General features: G+C 48.5%; 1 protein-coding gene across 1 annotated transcript; it reads left to right on the top strand.

The window, feature by feature from the left end:
- The first annotated feature begins 225 nt into the window (after positions 1–225).
- RIT1 (Ras like without CAAX 1) lies at positions 226–6,800 on the top strand. The gene is made up of 6 exons (XM_066608893.1): positions 226–318; positions 3,740–3,839; positions 3,934–3,990; positions 4,067–4,140; positions 5,842–6,033; positions 6,121–6,800. The coding sequence occupies exons 1-6, from the start codon at positions 313–315 to the stop codon at positions 6,349–6,351; spliced, it is 660 nt and encodes a 219-aa protein (XP_066464990.1). The 5' UTR covers positions 226–312; the 3' UTR covers positions 6,352–6,800.
- Positions 6,801–19,810: the final 13,010 nt, after the last annotated feature.

The following is a 19,810-nucleotide window of genomic DNA, read 5'->3' as shown; positions in this document are numbered from 1 at the left end:
CGCAACACTACAGAAACCGCAAGGCTCTACATACATACATACATACATACATAAACTACACGCAATGCAATGCTCTATCCATCCATCCATCCATCTATGTACAGACACATAAGAAAAGAAAAAAAAACACTACACACACGTGACGTTGCACACGTGAGCCAATCCTGTGGGGGCTCTATAAAAGTTCTCAGTTGACTCCTCCCACACATGGTTGGTCACATGCTCATGACATCACCAAAGGTCCTATAGACCAGTGAGATCTCCACTCCCAGAGCGGACGGCCATCTTCTGCTGCAGAATCCCGGCTCCTGTATGCAGGTGAGTGATTGAAGGGGGAACGTAGAGGACGGGGCGGACAGGCAATCATATTGGAGGCGGATGGGAAGACCAGGGGGACATATATACTGGAGGGGGACGGGAAGACTAGGGGGACATATATACTGGAGGGGGGCGGGAAGACTAGGGGGACATATATACTGGAGGGGGACGGGAAGACTAGGGGGACATATATACTGGAGGGGGACGGGAAGACTAGGGGGACATATATACTGGAGGGGGGCGGGAAGACTAGGGGGACATATATACTGGAGGGGGGCGGGAAGACTAGGGGGACATATATACTGGAGGGGGACGGGAAGACTAGGGGGACATATATACTGGAGGGGGACGGGAAGACTAGGGGGACATATATACTGGAGGGGGACGGGAAGACTAGGGGGACATATATACTGGAGGGGGACGGGAAGACTAGGGGGACATATATACTGGAGGGGTGCGGGAAGACTAGGGGGACATATATACTGGAGGGGGCGGGAAGACTAGGGGGACATATATACTGGAGGGGGACGGGAAGACTAGGGGGACATATATACTGGAGGGGGACGGGAAGACCAGGGGGACATATATACTGGAGGGGGACGGGAAGACCAGGGGGACATATATACTGGAGGGGGACGGGAAGACCAGGGGGACATATATACTGGAGGGGGACGGGAAGACCAGGGGGACATATATACAGGAGGGGGCGGGAAGATCAGGGGGACATATATACAGGAGGGGGACGGGAAGACCAGGGGGACATATATACAGGAGGGGGCGGGAAGACCAGGGGGACATATATACAGGAGGGGGCGGGAAGATCAGGGGGACATATATACAGGAGGGGGGCGGGAAGACCAGGGGGGACATATATACTGGAGGGGGACGGGAAGACCAGGGGGACATATATACTGGAGGGGGACGGGAAGATCAGGGGGACATATATACAGGAGGGGGACGGGAAGACCAGGGGGACATATATACTGGAGGGGGACGGGAAGACCAGGGGGACATATATACTGGAGGGGGACGGGAAGACCAGGGGGACATATATACAGGAGGGGGACGGGAAGACCAGGGGGACATATATACAGGAGGGGGCGGGAAGATCAGGGGGACATATATACTGGAGGGGTGCGGGAAGACTAGGGGGACATATATACTGGAGGGGGCGGGAAGACTAGGGGGACATATATACTGGAGGGGGACGGGAAGACTAGGGGGACATATATACTGGAGGGGGACGGGAAGACCAGGGGGACATATATACTGGAGGGGGACGGGAAGACCAGGGGGACATATATACTGGAGGGGGACGGGAAGACCAGGGGGACATATATACTGGAGGGGGACGGGAAGACCAGGGGGACATATATACTTGAGGGGGACGGGAAGACCAGGGGGACATATATACAGGAGGGGGCGGGAAGATCAGGGGGACATATATACAGGAGGGGGACGGGAAGACCAGGGGGACATATATACAGGAGGGGGCGGGAAGACCAGGGGGACATATATACAGGAGGGGGCGGGAAGATCAGGGGGACATATATACAGGAGGGGGGCGGGAAGACCAGGGGGGACATATATACTGGAGGGGGACGGGAAGACCAGGGGGACATATATACTGGAGGGGGACGGGAAGATCAGGGGGACATATATACAGGAGGGGGACGGGAAGACCAGGGGGACATATATACTGGAGGGGGACGGGAAGACCAGGGGGACATATATACTGGAGGGGGACGGGAAGACCAGGGGGACATATATACAGGAGGGGGACGGGAAGACCAGGGGGACATATATACAGGAGGGGGCGGGAAGATCAGGGGGACATATATACAGGAGGGGGGCGGGAAGACCAGGGGGGACATATAGACAGGAGGGGGGCGGGAAGACCAGGGGGGACATACATACAGGAGGGGGGCGGGAAGACCAGGGGGGACATACATACAGGAGGGGGGCGGGAAGACCAGGGGGGACATACATACAGGAGGGGGCGGGAAGACCAGGGGGGACATACATACAGGAGGGGGGCGGGAAGACCAGGGGGACATACATACAGGAGGGGGCGGGAAGACCAGGGGGGACATACATACAGGAGGGGGGCGGGAAGACCAGGGGGGACATACATACAGGAGGGGGGCGGGAAGACCAGGGGGGACATACATACAGGAGGGGGGCGGGAAGACCAGGGGGGACATACATACAGGAGGGGGGCGGGAAGACCAGGGGGGACATACATACAGGAGGGGGGCGGGAAGACCAAGGGGGGACATACATACAGGAGGGGGGCGGGAAGACCAGGGGGGACATACATACAGGAGTGGGGTGGGGGGAAGACCAGGGGGGACATACATACAGGAGGGGGGCGGGAAGACCAGGGGGGACATACATACAGGAGGGGGGCGGGAAGACCAGGGGGGACATACATACAGGAGGGGCGGGAAGAACAGGGAGACATATATACAGGAGGGGGGCGGGAAGACCAGGAGGGACATATATACAGGAGGGGTACATATATAAAGGAGGGGGACGGGAAGACCAAGGGGACATATATACAGGAGGGGGCGGGAAGATCAGGGGAACATATATACAGGAGGGGGCGGGAAGACCAGGGGGGACATACATACAGGAGGGGGGCGGGAAGACCAGGGGGGACATACATACAGGAGGGGGGCTGGAAGACCAGGGGGACATACATACAGGAGGGGGCTGGAAGACCAGGGGGACATATATACAGGAGGGGGGCGGAAAGAACAGGGAGACATATATACAGGAGGGGGGCGGGAAGACCAGGGGGGGACATATATGCAGAAGGGGGCGGGAAGATCAGGGGGACATATATACAGGAGAAGGCGGGAAGATCAGGGGGACATATATACAGGAGAAGGCGGGAAGATCAGGGGGACATATATACAGGAGGGGGGCGGGAAGACCAGGGGGGACATATATACAGGAGGGGGGCAGGAAGACCAGGGGGGACATACATACAGGAGGGGGGCTGGAAGACCAGGGGGGACATACATACAGGAGGGGGGCGGGAAGACCAGGGGGGACATACATACAGGAGGGGGGCTGAAAGACCAGGGGGACATATATACAGGAGGGGGACATATATAAAGGAGGGGGACAGGAAGGCCAAGGGGACATATATACAGGAGGGGGCTGGAAGACCAGGGGGACATATATACAGGAGGGGGATGGGGAGACCAAGGGCGCAGAGACCAAGGAGGGTGGATGGAAATACTGGAGAGGAGGGTTACTAGGGAAGGGGGGGGGGGGGGAAGCGAGAAGACCAGGGCTGTAACAATATGGGGAATGTGTAGAATATAAATGAAGAGGGATAATATTAGGATGTATTTGGGGCGTTTAGTATTCTGTGGTGTTCCTTTCATGCTTATTATGGGTGATGTTCCAGATGGAGCCGGTTAGCAGTCGCATTACCATGCCGGCATTGTCGGTGCTGCCACGGGAGTACAAGCTTGTCATGTTGGGAGCTGGCGGTGTGGGGAAGAGCGGTGAGTATGTGACCTATAGAAATTCTGCGATTGGCTTTTACATGTCCAGTGCATTTCTGTGATGACTGGCTGTAACACACGTGTATCTCCACAGCCATGACCATGCAGTTCATCAGCCATCGCTTTCCGGAAGATCACGACCCCACTATTGGTGAGTAGCAACGACTGCCCATTGGCTGCCTATTTCCAGCAAGCTCCACCCATAACAATTCTCTCCTTATTTCCAGAGGATGCTTATAAAATCCGCATACGAATTGATGATGAACCAGCCAACCTGGATATCCTGGACACTGCTGGACAGGTAGGTGGATGTGACATTGATTAATGTACAGAAACAGCTGGAGAAGAGATGAGTGAGGAAGCCAGCGGGCAGAAGAGATTGGCCGACGGGGAGGGGGGCTGGGTGCAGTGAAGGATATCGGAGATGGATGGGGGGGGGGATGTCTGAGGTCCACAGCAAGAGCCAAAGGATGTCTGGAGGTGAGGGATGTGTTGCCGCGGTGAGGAATGATGGGGTGGGTGAGGGATGTCTGAAGCCAGACAGGAGCAGGGGCGAGGGATGTCTGAAGCCGGACAGGAGAGGGGGGGGGGGCGAGGGATGTCTAAAGCCGGACAGGAGAAGGGGAGGGGGTGAGGGATGTCTAAAGCCGGATCGGAGAGGGGGCGAGGGATGTCTAAAGCCGGACCGGAGAGGGGGCGAGGGATGTCTGAAGCCGGACAGGAGAGGGGGAGGGGGCGAGGGATGTTTGAAGTCGGAAAGGAGAAGGGGAGGGGGCGAGGGATGTCTGAAGCCGGACAGGAGAAGGGGAGGGGGCGAGGGATGTCTGAAGCTGGACAGGAGAAGGGGAGGGGGCGAGGGATGTCTAAAGCTGGACCGGAGAGGGGGCGAGGGATGTCTGAAGCCGGACAGGAGAGGGGGCGAGGGATGTCTGAAGCCGGACAGGAGAGGGGGAGAAGGCGAGGGATGTCTGAAGCCGGACAGGAGAGGGGGAGGGGGCGAGGGATGTCTGAAGCCGGACAGGAGAGGGGGAGGGGGCGAGGGATGTCTGAAGCCGGACAGGAGAGGGGGAGGGGGCGAGGGATGTCTGAAGCCGGACAGGAGAGGGGGAGGGGGCGAGGGATGTCTGAAGCCGGACAGGAGAGGGGGAGGGGGCGAGGGATGTCTGAAGCCGGACAGGAGAGGGGGAGGGGGCGAGGGATGTCTGAAGCCGGACAGGAGAGGGGGAGGGGGCGAGGGATGTCTGAAGCCGGACAGGAGAGGGGGAGGGGGCGAGGGATGTCTGAAGCCGGACAGGAGAGGGGGAGGGGGCGAGGGATGTCTGAAGCCGGACAGGAGAGGGGGAGGGGGCGAGGGATGTCTGAAGCCGGACAGGAGAGGAGGAGGGGGCGAGGGATGTCTGAAGCCGGACAGGAGAGGGGGAGGGGGCGAGGGATGTCTGAAGCCGGACAGGAGAGGGGGAGGGGGCGAGGGATGTCTGAAGCCGGACAGTAGAGGGGGAGGGGGCGAGGGATGTCTGAAGCCAGACAGGAGAGGGGGAGGGGGCGAGGGATGTCTGAAGCCGGACAGGAGAGGGGGAGGGGGCGAGGGATGTCTGAAGCCAGACAGGAGAGGGGGAGGGGGCGAGGGATGTCTGAAGCCGGACAGGAGAGGGGGAGGGGGCGAGGGATGTCTGAAGCCGGACAGGAGAGGGGGCGAGGGATGTCTGAAGCCGGACAGGAGAGGGGGAGGGGGCGAGGGATGTCTGAAGTTGGATAGAAGGAAAGGAGGGGGGTCAGGGATGTCTGAAGCCGGACAGTAGTGGGGGGCGAGGGATGTCTGAAGCCGTACAAGAGAGAAAGGGGGGGCGAATGAGGGATGTTTAGGGCTGGACAGTTGAGAGAGGGAAGGGGCAGGGGATGTTGGAGGGAGTCTTTGTGGTGCCCGTGCCTCTGTGTCATCACAGAGGGCTCCATGTTTAGGGCTGCCTCTGTAGCGTCCATGAGATTGTTCTTGTGTTTGCAGGCAGAGTTCACAGCCATGCGGGATCAGTACATGAGAGCAGGGGAAGGCTTCATCATTTGCTATTCAATCACTGACCGACGCAGTTTCCATGAAGTGCGTGAATTCAAACAGCTGATCTATCGTGTCAGGCGGACAGATGACACACCGGTGGTATTGGTGGGGAATAAGTCAGACCTCTCTTGTCTTCGCCAGGTAAATGCAAGCAACTGCTTCTACCAGCCATGCTTGTCGTATACGGTCATGCTGCATCCTTATCTCATACTGTCTACTCCTTGCTAGGTCTCCAAAGAAGAAGGCAGCTCATTAGCGAGAGAGTTCAACTGTCCATTTTTCGAGACTTCGGCTGCATTCCGCTACTACATTGATGATGTCTTCCATGCACTGGTCCGTGAGATCCGCAGGAAAGAGAAGGAGGCGGCTCTGGCCAATGAACGCAAATTCAAACCCAAGTCGTCTCTGTGGAAGCGACTAAAGTCTCCATTCAGAAAAAAGAAGGAATCAGTGACTTGAGGGGGCCAGGGGGTTTGCGGGGATAGCGCTTACCATCCGGGGAGATGCAGGTGGAGGCCAGGCTTTTTGCGGGCTCTATGTAAATAGATACACTGGGCATATTATATATAACATGAGCTAAGGCCAGACTGCTCTCCCCTTTCTCAGCTGTGAATTACTAACCACACATACTATAAGACATGCAGACGCTGCACATGAGGTCAGGTGAAGGGGAACTTCCTTACTACTGTGTTCACAACTGGAGCGCAGGCCACAACTGGAACTGCCCACATGACCGTTCTATGATCCGGTTTCTGCGGGTCACCCCAGATATGAAGTCACTGGTAGAGGAGGACACATGTAGATCCTCCAGAGGTGAAGTATCCATGCCTCTTGTTTTGCACACTTTTTGTATGTTTTTTTTCTATATCTTATTAACAGTTGTGTATAGTAAACCTGCTGTGTCTTTACTGATGGCTTCAAACGAGTCCTTCTACAGCTGGATGGAGATTTGTTGGCACAATGGTGGTAGTCGGACTGCTAGAGAGTGTGATTATATCCAACCATTCATGACTCACTGGGACAGGGCACTGTGTCACCTTCGATGAGCACCCAGCCCAGACACACTCTGTGCTGACATCATACATAGGAAGATGAAGCTGAGCTCAGAATATGGATGCCCCATGTAGGTTGAGCCATGACTTGTGGGATGGTAGAACGCAGGTTGGCGCAGTAATGGAGGTGGGTTTAGCACAGCCTGGGATTGACAAGGCAACTGTTAGGTGGATTAACAACTGGCTGAGTGATCGTATTCAAAGAGTGGTCCATAAATGGCTGCACATCCAAGTGGAAGAATGTATCAAGTGGGGTACCACAAGGCTCTGTCCTAGGCCCAATGTTGTTTAACATTTTTATAAATGATCTGGAGGAGGGAATTGATGGAAAACTGATCAAATTTGCCGACGACACAATGCTACGAGGGATAGCTAAAACTAGGGAAAAGAGGGAGAGCATTCAAAAAGACCTAGAAAAGCTTGAACAGTGGGCAGCGACTAACAGAATGGTATTTAGCAAGGAGAAATGCAAAGTCCTACATCTGGGCAAGAAAAATGAAAAAAGCACATACAGAATGGGAGGAATTGGGCTAAGCAGCTCATGTGAAAAAGACTCGGGTATACTAATAGATCATAGACTGAACATGAGTCAACAATGTGATGCAGCAGCCAAAAAGGCAAACACAATTTTGGGTTGTATTAACAGAAGCATAGAGTCTAGATCACATGAGGTAATTATCCCCCTCTACTCTTCCTTAGTCAGACCTCATCTGGAATACTGTGTCCAGTTCTGGGCTCCCCACTTTAAAAAAGAGAAAAACAAACTGGAGCAAGTTCAGGAAGGAGTTACCAAGATGGTGAGCGGTCTGCAAATCATGTCCTATGAAGAATGGTTAAAGGATCTGGGAATGTTAAGCTTACAAAAAAGAAGGGTGAGAGTAGACTTAATAGCAGTCTACAAATATCTGAAGGGCTGTCACAGTGCAGAGGGATCAGCCCTATTCTCATCTGCACAAGGAAAGGCTAAAAGCAATGGGATGAAACAGAAAGGAGACACAGATTAGATATTAGAAAAACTTTCTGACAGTGAGGGTGATCAATGAGTGGAACAGGTCACCACGGGAGGTAGCGAGTTCTTCAATGGAAGTGTTCAAAAAAGGCTGGACAAATATCTGTCTGGGCTGATTTAGTGAATCCTGCAATGAACAGGGTGTTGGACCCGATGACCCCGGAGGTCCCTTCCCACTTTACCATTCTATGATTCTACAGTTTGATGGATCAGAATTTTTACTCTGGCTAGGGCACAAAGTGTACTTACCTTCACACAGGAAACCTGCAGCAAATACACTAGAAATCCACAGTGGCCAAATCTGCACCCAAATGGTGTGAATTTGTCCATGTTTTGTTTTTTTGATGACCTGTGGATTTTAGCTGTCGTATTCCAAGAGTTGAAATCCACTGCATAAATAGACATACTGCGGATATCGAATCTGCTGCATTTTTCAAAAGCGCTGCAGATTAATTGCAGAAACTTTGAACTCCATGTATGATAGATTTTAGAAATCTTAAGTTGGCTTGTACTGGCAATGCTGCAAAATTTATGCTCTGTGTGATGCTGGCCTAATGGTTACAGATAGTAGCACACAACTTGGTGGTTACGGTCTAAGTCCTCAGGTCCATGGGTGGGTTGGATTCTGCATGCCGGACCACACAGCATAATCCAACTCTGCCCATGGCCAAGACACTGAGTACCTGTCCAGGTCTTCACTGCGGATATGTGCGGAAACGCCGGTGCACATGCGCAGTAGAGATTTTTTCATTATTTTTTTAAAATATGCTTTTTTATGGAATCTGCAGCCCATATACAATTCAAGTGCGAATCGAATGGCTTCCATTGATTTCAATGGAGTGAAAGCCTGGTGATGTCAGTAGAACCAGGAGCTCGCTGAATGCATTGCTCACGCTGCCATTCACAAGCCACACCGCCTACATAGGCCCAATGTCCACCGGCAGATTTGAATTGCCGGTCAACCGCGCAAACGATCCGCAGTTCAAGCCGCCCATAGGAAGACATGGGCGTCCGCAGCTGAATTAAAGCATGCAGACTTGTTTTGCGGACCTTTTGGTCTGGAAAACAAATCGCAGCATGCTCCATTTCGCTTTGGTTTCCATACAGACGGCTTCCATTGACTGCCAGTGGACATTGGGCTAACGTTGGCGGCGTGGCTTGTGAATGGCAGCGTAAGCAATGCATTCATTGAGCTCCTGGTTTTACCGCTATCGCCAGGTTTTCATTCCATCTACCAACAACATTTTGGGATACAGGAAGAGTTCAGCTTGGACCTTCAGCCACTGCTGAGGGAGATTTGGGCAATATTAGGTGCTTCTTTGGCACGCCATGCCTCCACCATGGTGTTGCCACACATGCAGTCTGCTACGCCACCTTGTGCAGGAGAGCCTGGTGTGATTCGGCAGATCAAGCTTGGAGAGCCAGGCAACTGTCAGAGAAAGCCAGAGGTTGGTGCACGGTTGTAGCAGATTGTCTCCGAGGAGCTGGAACGTGGAGCTTGACTATGGGCAGGGAGGCACAATAATCATGCAGTGGAAGGGCTGGGTTTTTATAGTATATCCAATCAAGAGCAGGGCGGAACCAAGACAGGGTAGCTGATGAAGAGGCCAGAAATAAGGCTAAGGGTCCAGCAGGGAAGCTGTCTGCCTGGAGCACAGGAGCTCCTGGGTTCGAGCCCTGACAGTCCTCTGCTGTAGCTCATATCTCTTCTTCATGGGCTTCTTGGTAGGCCTTGATACAGTGGAGTCCCCAATAAGCGATAACGAATGGGACTGGAGAGCAAATATTAAAGCAATGGCTACAAGATGTGACCTAGATAAGCTTTTCCAATGAATTGAGTCTACCCACAAGCTATCCTTGACGCTAATTCAGGAAGAACAACAGGTTGATCACAGTCAAGAGGCTCAGAAACAAACTTTCACTCTCCTTGGTGGGGCTCACACGGATTCCAGCAGTGACCCTGCGTACGACCGTGTAATGTACTGCACATGACCGCGTACTTGCACAAATGGTCATGCACAGTACACCTTTTTTGTTTGCTAAGCCGTTACTTAGCAGTGACGTGGATACCCGTAACCCATACGCATGTAATTGCAGATAGTCTACAAGTGTATCTGCGAACATAAAGAACAATGGGCTCTATGACGTGGATTCTGCAAAAAAATAGAACATGCGTTCTATTTTCCACGAACGGATAAGGCAATTCTGACCTGCTAATGTTAGCGGAACTGTGTAATCCAATGCATTTGATTGATCTGCGTATTACCACAGATCAAACCCTCGGGAATCTGCAATTCCTTTCCGGTCGTGTGAGACTGGCCATAGAAACCTACAGACAAGCAACACAAGCACAGTCCACCCGAATTGCTAACATACTATCTCATACAGACGACCTATAAAACTGACATCGGAGAAATAGTCTCTGCATACGTGGCCTCTGTGAGGATGTTAACACAACCCAAATGGAGGATGGACCCAAACCTTCAGATCTTTGCTTCAATGTTCTGTTGTCAAACCCATAGAGATTAGTGGTATTCATAGAGCCCTGGGTCCCAAATCGATAGTTCCAAAATGGCCAAAAGGCGTCATATGTTGCATATAATGACAAAGACGTCATTCGGAAACAGGCTGGGAAACTGCCAACTTATTAGATCAATATTCAGCTATCATCATTTTTCTGGACCTAGCCAGACATCTACTCAAACTCCGCAGATCCCCAAAACCTTTACTAGATGTCTTAGATGAGAAAGACATTATATACCGCTGAGGATACCCATTTCAACTACAGTCAAAAAGGATAGCCGATCAAGCTTGCCTAAATTTCTAGGTACCAATGTTCTCACTACCAGATTGGCAGTCTGTTCCAGTCACAGCTCTGAGAGCACAATGGCAAACCATGCATCCAAACCAGCAGACCGCGGATGTCCTTGTGATCCAAGACCTGAATGATCTACGAGATAACACTTCTGTTTCTAGCAGTGATGACTACAAATGAGAGACTATAGGATGTTTATTTCCAATCTCATTGATCCGTTTAGACTCCTACATGATTCGACAGTTTGGCTTATTTACAGGATTTTATAGAGCAGTCTGTTAGTTGGGCCACGGATGGTGAGGGTGGTAGTTACCTTACAGTACGCGGCCATCACCAGCACGTTCCCAAACTGCAGCATCTGCAGTGTGTGAGACGGTGACCGGCAAGGTGCTGGAGGGCAGGTATGTGTCACCTAGGATGCTCTCCTATGCTGCCTTGGGGAGCGCTTGGGCAGATACGTGCCACCGAGCAGCCTGGGCTCGGTGGAGGAAGCCGGCAGTATAGTGTTAGTAGCATTAAGCTACTAACACGTTGTAGTGTGTAAGTGGCTCCAAGCCACATAATCCGGGCCGGCTTTTCCTGGAGTGACCAAAGCGAAGGGTGGGATGGTCACTCCCACGTACCAGGTGGGGCTGGTACCAGGCCTTATAAAGCCTGGGCCTACAGGGCCAGGAGGGAGAGCTGAGACCTCTGCAGGTCTGAGAGTCCTGGCTGGCTGTGTGCAGGAGCCATTTTGATTACCAGTGTGTAGACAGGAATGCTACATGTTTAGTAAGTGCTCAGACGAGCAGGATTTCCTTTATGTTTGCCTGATGTTAAGGCCTGTATTTTGCTTTGTTTGCTTGGAAATAAACCCAGGCAAAGCCTGGACTAAAGACTTTATCGCAAGTGTCACTGTCTCTGACTGCTTATGCCCAGGTTGCTACCGATCCTAAACGCTAATCCCTCACAAGTGGTAAACTGGTTAATAAGTGGGCTGCTGAGCTGCCGCCGGCGCCGTACAGCACAGAATTGTGAGAGAAACAATCAGGCGCAGACTGAGACTTGTAGTAGAACAGCGTTGCAGCAGTTTACGGATCACAGGTTTATAACATTTACAGTTTGTCGGCATACAATCATCTACCATAGTTGCCAACTGTACGATGGCGGTGAGGTGACTGGAGTGATCAGGGAGGTGGTTGGTGTACAACCAGGCCCTGCTGCGACCTAAATTAGGAATAAACGGCATTAGAGAACAGGAGGCTTCTGTGGCCGTGGGGACTTCAGTTCTGGCCTCCGTGTGCCCATGCCTGATCAGATTAAGCACTAGATGTTGTCCGGGCCTAAGGTGCTCAGGTGCTGTCATTCCCGGGTACAGGCTCGCTCCTGACTCCGGCGGGGAGAAGTGCCTCTCCGGACCCCTTTCTCATGGTAGCTCACCTGTACCAGATCTTCTCCACGCTCCACTCCCTGTCCCGCTCCTCAGCTTCTCCTCACCGCATCCCTCACTACTGTTGCTGCATACACATTTGCTACACTTGCTTTCCCTAGAATGACTCCTCAGTCCCCGCGCACTTCCTGGGCGGGACCTTTTCTTCTCTCCCTCTCCGGACCAATCATGGACATCATCTCTGTCACACCACCGTCTGTAAGCCAATCCCAAAGACCATCTCATAGGGCAGTCTGGCCAATGAGAAATGGGCCTGCCGGCAGCCAATAAGAAGAACATCCAGCGTTTGATTTGAGTGACAGGCCCCATTGAACTATGTATAGATATATCAGGGGATGGTATAGAGATCTCTCCCATCATCTATATACAGGACTATAACAAGGGGGCGCTCTAATAACTATGTATAAATATATCAGGGGTCAGTACAGAGATCTCTTCCATCATCTATATCCAGGACTATAACAAGGGGGCGCTCTAATAACTATGTATAGATATATCAGGGGTCAGTACAGAGATCTCTTCCATCATCTATATCCAGGACTATAACAAGGGGGTGCTCTAATAGCTATGTATAGATATATCAGGGGTCAGTACAGAGATCTCTTCCATCATCTATATCCAGGACTGTAACAAGGGGGCGCTCTAATAACTATGTATAGATAAATCAGGGGTCAGTACAGAGATCTCTCCCATCATCTATTATACCCAGTACTGTAACAAGGGGCACTAATAACTATGTATAGATATATTGGGGTCTGTACAGAGATCTCTCACAGACCAGGAATTGGACCTTCAGCAAGATAATTAGCATTTTCCCAGTGCATTCTGGGAAGAATGTAAATTCATTGTGAACAGGAAGATTGCAGGATTTAGCTCAGTGTAGCTGCTCGGAGGACATCGCCAGTTTTACACTATCTTACAGGTTAGGTATCTTCACTAGAATTCTTGACTTTTATAAGGTTGGAAGTGACATTAACTGACAGCATGGAAGGGGAGAGCAGCCGTATGGTGAGCTGCAATGTATGCTGCGGTATATGTTTACAGACCTACCAGAGGAAAGCCAAACTTCACTTGCCAGAAATGCAAGCTTGCGTCTGTACTGGGGAAGAAGGTGCAAAGTCTTCAGGAGAGAATAGCTACATTGTAACCCATTAAGGAAGGTGAGGGTTTCCTTGACACAGCAGAAGAAAGTTTTCAAAATGTTGAAGGAAAAGAAATGTTCAGTGTACTTGCAGAAGCAGATGTGATGTCCTTCTCTGAGTGGCTGTGATTGTCTCATCGAGTGCCAACTGTGATTGGCTGCTGGTGCTCGATTAGCCAATCACAGCACTCGCTTTGCTGGAGGCGGGGTATTCAAAGCCCAGTCACCAGAAAGAAGCTGAGATGGCAGACAGGGAGGACATTGCAGTTTGCCGCAGCGTTGCCGGAGACCATCGCGAGGCATCGGGACGACACGGACCAGGTGAGTATAAATGCTAATGCTAATTGCAAAACTATTGACATCCTTATGTAATGTACCTAATCTACTTCTCTAACTTCCTGATGTCATACAGACATGAAATTTGGCACAACCATTTTTTAGGTCCTAAATAGGAAAAGTAAAGTGGTCACAACTTGATTATTCAATGCTAAGTGCAAAAGTATTGGCACCCCCTGTGTAATGTACCTAATCTAATTCTTAGGATTAGTTCTAAATAGGATAAGTAAGGTCTTAAATAGGAAAAGTAGAGGAGTCACAACTCGATTATTCAATGCTAATTGCAAAAGTAAGTGTACTCCTATGTAATGTAACTTCCCGGTGTTGTACAAGTGGGAAATTTGGCGTGAGCATTCTCTAAATGAGGAGAATGGAAGGGGTGGCACATTCTGCAGAGAGACATTGGTAACACTGCTCTCTGGGTATACATATTTTATTCCTCGGTTCCTCTAAAATAACCTTGACTTCATAAAATATTTCAGTGTAAACAACATGTGAAAACTTGTATCAAATTAACACGGGGGCGTAGTCGGGTATATCAACTAGTGTGTATATATATATATATATATATATATATATGTATATATATATATATATATATATATATATATATATATATAATGACAAGGCACAGACATGGTGTGATTAATTTGCACATAACACAATACCAGAACAGGATGAGCAGAAGAGTTAATATTTAATTTGTCCACTGATAAGCATGTGAGAGTTTTATGGTCTCCTCCAAGGTTCATTCCGTTCTTGAGAGTATCAAAGTTCATTATAAACTTGCACTCCCAAATTTTACTGTAACGTTCGGTTTTGAAATTGTCTTTTAATATAGTAGCTTTCATATGTTGTATGTTGTGTCCGTGACTAGAAAAATGCTTTGCCACAGGTAATTCTGTCTTTCTTTAATCATGTGGCGATGAGATCTCATCCTCGCTTTCAGTCTTTGCCCTGTTTCTCCAACATAAAGACCCCCAACAGGACATTTACTGCCCAGGATCAGGTACACAACATGGGATGTGGAACATGTGACTGTCCCGGGGATCTTATAGTCGTGCTGTGTGTTGGGGATTTGTATCCTGTCCGCAGTCATTACATGTCAGCAGGCCTTGCAGCTCCTTACATTACAGGGATAAGTTCCTTTTTGTGTGTTGGAGGACAATGCACTCCTGATTATGAAGTTCCTCAGACTTGGAGGTTGCCTGTAACATAGGGGGGGGGAGGGTCCAGGAATATGGTTCTCAAACAGTCATGCTTGGGTAGGGTATGGTGGAGTTTCTTTGCGGTTTTCCTTAGTGCCTCTAGCTGTGAATTGTAGGTCACTACTAGAGGTACATGATAGTTTCCTTCTCTGTGTATTGGAGTAGTTGATTCCTGGGTATCCTGGTGACTCTGGTGATTTAGTCATCAGTTGAGGTGGGATGGTAGCCCTGATTTATAGAAGTCCTTTTAAGGACTTTTACCCACTAGCGTTCTTTTTAACGCTGCGATATTGCTGCGTTTTTTTCAATAGGACTTTCTAATGTTAAAATCGCATCGCACAGAGATCGAAACAACACAAACTTGCGATTGTTGTGAAATGCGATTTTAACATTAGAAAGTCCCATTGAAAAAACCGCAGCGATATCGCAGCGTTAAAAAGAACGCTAGCGGGTAAAAGCCCTAAGACGGTATAAATGTTCCTCTCTATCTGTTGGGTTGGAGCAGATCCAGTTGTATCTGATGGCCTGGCTGTAAACCAGGCGGGATTTATGAATCCTGTAACCAGGAAGTGATGCTGTATAAGCGGCTGAGGACTATAGGGAGCGCGTCAGAGCATTGGAGAGCAGTGGGAGGGACCTGAATCGAGCCTGCTAGGTAAGTATAATTAGACCCCCCCCTCCCCATAAATAAAGCCTAGTGCCTCTTTTGGGGCAACAATTAATATATTAATACAGGTCTTAATTTCGGGGAAAATAAATATATATATATATATATATATATATATATATACATACTCCTTGTAGGGTGGGATGCTACTGACAATGAGTGTATATATATATATACTCCCTCGAGAGTCATAGGATGGTAGAGTTGGAAGGGACCTCCCGGTGTCATCTCATCCAACCCACTGCTCAGTCCAGGATTCACTAAATTATCCCAGACAAATATTTGTCCAGCCTTTGTTTGAACACTTGCATTGAAGGAGAACTCACCACTTCCTGTGGTAACCTGTTCCACTTATTGATCACCCTCACTGTCAGAAAGTTTTTTCTAATATCTAATTTTTGTCTCCTCCCTTTCAGTTTCATCCCATTGCTTCTAGTCTTTCCTTGTGCAGATTATAATAGGGCTGATCCCTCTGCACTGTGACAGCCCTTCAGATATTTGTAGACTGCTATTAAAGGGGTTGTCCCGTGAAAGCAAGCGGTGTTAAGCACTTCTGTATGACCATATTAATGCACTTTGTAATATACATCGTGCATTAAATATTGGCCATAAGGAAGTTATACACTTACCCCCTCCGGTGCTGGCGTCCCTGTCTCCATGGCGCCGACCAAAGCCGCCTCCTGCCTGGATTAGACGCGCTTGCGCAGTCTGCCCTCTTCTGTCCGGCTCCAGCGTGCTCGCGCCGCAGAGGTCTTCTGCGCATGCGCAGAAGACCTGTGCGGCGCGAGCCCGCCGGAGCGGCCCCTTCAGCGCAAGCGCGTCTAATCCAAGCAGAAAGCGGCTTTGGTCGGTGCCATGGAGACGGGGATGCCAGCACCGGAGGGGGTAAGTGTATAACTTCCTTATGGCCAATATTTAATGCACGATATATATTACAAAGTGCATTAATATGGTCATACAGAAGTGCTGAACCCCACTTGCTATCGCCGGACAACCCCTTTAAGTCTCCTCTCAGCCTTCTTTTTTGCAAGCTAAACATTCTCAGATCCTTTAACCGTTCCTCATAGGACATGATTTGCAGACCGTTCACCATCTTGGTAACTCTTCTCTGAACTTGATCCAGTTTGTCCATGTCTTTTTAAAAGTGGGATGCCCAGAACTGGACACAGTATTCCAGATGAGGTCTGACTAAGGAAGAGTAGAGGGGGATAATGACCTCACGTGATCTAGACTCTATGCTTCTCTTAATACATCCCAGAATTGTGTTTGCCTTTTTGCTGCTGCATCACATTGTTGACTCACGTTCAGTCTATGATCTATTAGTATATCCAAGTCTTTTTCACATATGCTGCTGCTTAGCCCAATTCCTCCCATTCTGTAAATGCTTTTTTCATTTTTCTTGCCGAGATGTAGGGGTTTCTCATAGCTAAATACCATTCTGTTAGTCGCTGCCCACTGTTCAAGCTTTTCTAGATCTTTTTGAATATTCTCTCTCTCCTCCCTAATGGTGTCTATCCCTCCTAGCTGTGTGTCATCGGCAAATTTGATCAGTTTCCCATCAACTCCCTCCTCTAGATCATCATCAATGTTGACCAACACAGGGCCTAGGACAGAGCCTTGTGGTACCCCACTTGATACATTTTTCGATTTGGATTTGCAGCCATTTATGACCACCCTTTGAATATGATCACTCAACCATTTGTGAATCCACCTATAATTTGCCTTGTCAATCTCATATTTGGTCATTTTTTCAATAAGTATAGTATGAGATACTTTGTTAAATGCTTTACTAAAGTCAAGGTATACTATATCCACTGCATTTTCCTGAACAACCCAGTTAGTGATTCTGTCATAAAAGGAAATTAGATTCATCTGGCATGGCTTCTTTGTTACAAACCCATGCTGGCTCTGGTTAATTACTCCATTTACTTGCATACATGCTGTTCCCTCACCATTTCTCTGCTTATAGATAGCCTGAATTATTTTATCCCCCCAATAGCACAGCGAAGATCAGTTGATGTTCCATCTACTTTCTGAGAGAAAACAGATACAAAATAGGAATTTAAAAGTTTGACCTTCTCAACATCATTCTTAACCAATTCACCATTTTCATCCTGTAAGCATCCAATAGCATCTTTGACTTTTCTTTTGCTTTTGACATTCCCCCTAAAATCTTTTTTTTATTGCTTTTGGCCTCTGTTACAAGCCTCAATTCATTATTAGCTTTAGCTTTTCTGACACTTGCCCTACAGTTTCTGCAGACCCCATTATATTCTTCTTTAGATATTCCCCCCTCTTTCCATTTGATGAACATATTTTTCTTCCTTTTTAACATGTGTACAGAAGTTAAAAGAAAAAAGTATCCAAAGTAGCGCTTCACGGGATGAAGTTTGTTATTCTACACCTGGAAGGTGTAGGTTTTATTGCAACGCGTTTCAACCCACTCACGGGTCTTTTTCAAGCATATATAAATACAGTATACAGTGTTATAAATAGTCTAAAAGAAATGACTCACATTTGGCAGTCACAGCAATGCTCACGGCCCCCGCCATCCTGTGGGCGGAGTCACCACGTCAGCACGGTAACGTCATCATTCAGAGCCATATGATGTTCTGAAGTTGCACAATAACAAATCAATATTAAAAATAGCTGTAGGACCGGGTTGGTAGAGAAGCCAACCCTTGTTAAAACCTTAGGTTCTTTCTAAATCTCATTCGTGGCATGCCGGTGGATATCCCGGTCATGTGAGGGATGCGTGATGACGTCATTCCGTCATGCGGGCGTTACCTTGGTAACGAGGAACGCCGAGGTTCCCCGGGATCGCAGCTAACCATGCGAAAGGTACGTAGTGACGTCATTACGTCATACGTCCGTTGCCTTGGCAACGAGGAACACCGTGGTTCCCTGATATCGCAATTAACCTCCAGACCGTATGTATTCTGATGTGTTTGTACTATGACATCCCTGCATGATACATTAGCTGCCAAATCTTGCCCTATGGTTTATGTGGGCTATATGGCACTATCATGAGGTGCAAAAAATAACATACAAATTTAAAAATGATAAAAAATGAAAGGTACAAGTTAAAAGGTGAAATAAGGGGGGGGGGGGGGAAGGGAAGATGGGGGGGAAACATGAATAGGGGGGGGGGGGGGGGGGAGAGAAAGGGAGGGGAAGGATGCAGTCCTATTACACTGTCCCTATTGTTCAAATATTATTATGTTTCATGTTCTACTCCCTTTTTCCACAGAAATGTGAATAAAAACTATTTTACACTTATCGTCATGACCATTGCTGGCATAAATCTAGTATATCATGTGTCCTCAATCATAAATCATAAACATAAATTATCATAAATTGCCATAAAATCACATAGAAGACCCATACATAAATTATCTTGTAAGTTATATGTCCCTAGAGTATACGTTCAAACTAAATATAGGGTTTTTTTTATATAAAATATATACCATAGATGTTTTTCAGGATGCAGTCGAGTTTTTTTCTTCTTTTTTTGGGGTGATATTCTACTATATCTTTTCCAATACCTCGTTTAGGCCTTTTGGGACCAGTGTATCAAGTCTAAAAATCCAAAACATTTCCTTATTTCGAAGATCTGCAATGGATTTGTTGGAAATATATTCTAATGGGGTTACCCTAAGTCCTGACGGATCACACTTATGTGTCTTAAAAAAATGTCGAGATACGCTGTGCTTTAGATGACCTTTTCTAATGTTGCACTTGTGTTGAGATATTCTTGTTCTAAGGGAATTACTTGTGCGGCCTACATATCTCGCCCTACATGGACATTCTAGAAGATAAATGACGTATGATGTGTCACATGTTAGATGTTGTTTGATGTCGATGTGCTCTTTATCGTTGACCGTAACCTGCTTAGTTTGGTGTGTTAAATGTAGGCAACATTTGCATTTTTTCTTTCCACATCGAAAGACGCCATTCTCTTGCTTAGTCGTTTTGTTTTCTTGTTTCTCTTTTTCTTTTGCTGGACGGGAAGGTGCCAGTATATTTTTTAGCGTTCTGTTTTTACGAAATATGCAGATCGGGTTTTTTGATAGATTTCTACTCAAATACGGGTCCTCCCTTAAAATGGACCAATTTTTACATAATATTTTTTTGATGGAGCTGAAATGGGAACTGTATTTAGTGATGAAAGCCGATTGAAATTTCTTTTCTGGTTCTATCTTTTTTGTTGTTCTGGTGATCCTTTTGACCGATGAATCTCTTGGTTCTCTCAATGCCTTTT

Source organism: Eleutherodactylus coqui, chromosome 6 (assembly GCF_035609145.1).
Source record: "Eleutherodactylus coqui strain aEleCoq1 chromosome 6, aEleCoq1.hap1, whole genome shotgun sequence".
In the NCBI taxonomy this organism is placed as follows: domain Eukaryota; kingdom Metazoa; phylum Chordata; class Amphibia; order Anura; family Eleutherodactylidae; genus Eleutherodactylus; species Eleutherodactylus coqui.
This window is presented reverse-complemented; position numbering and strand designations above follow the sequence as displayed.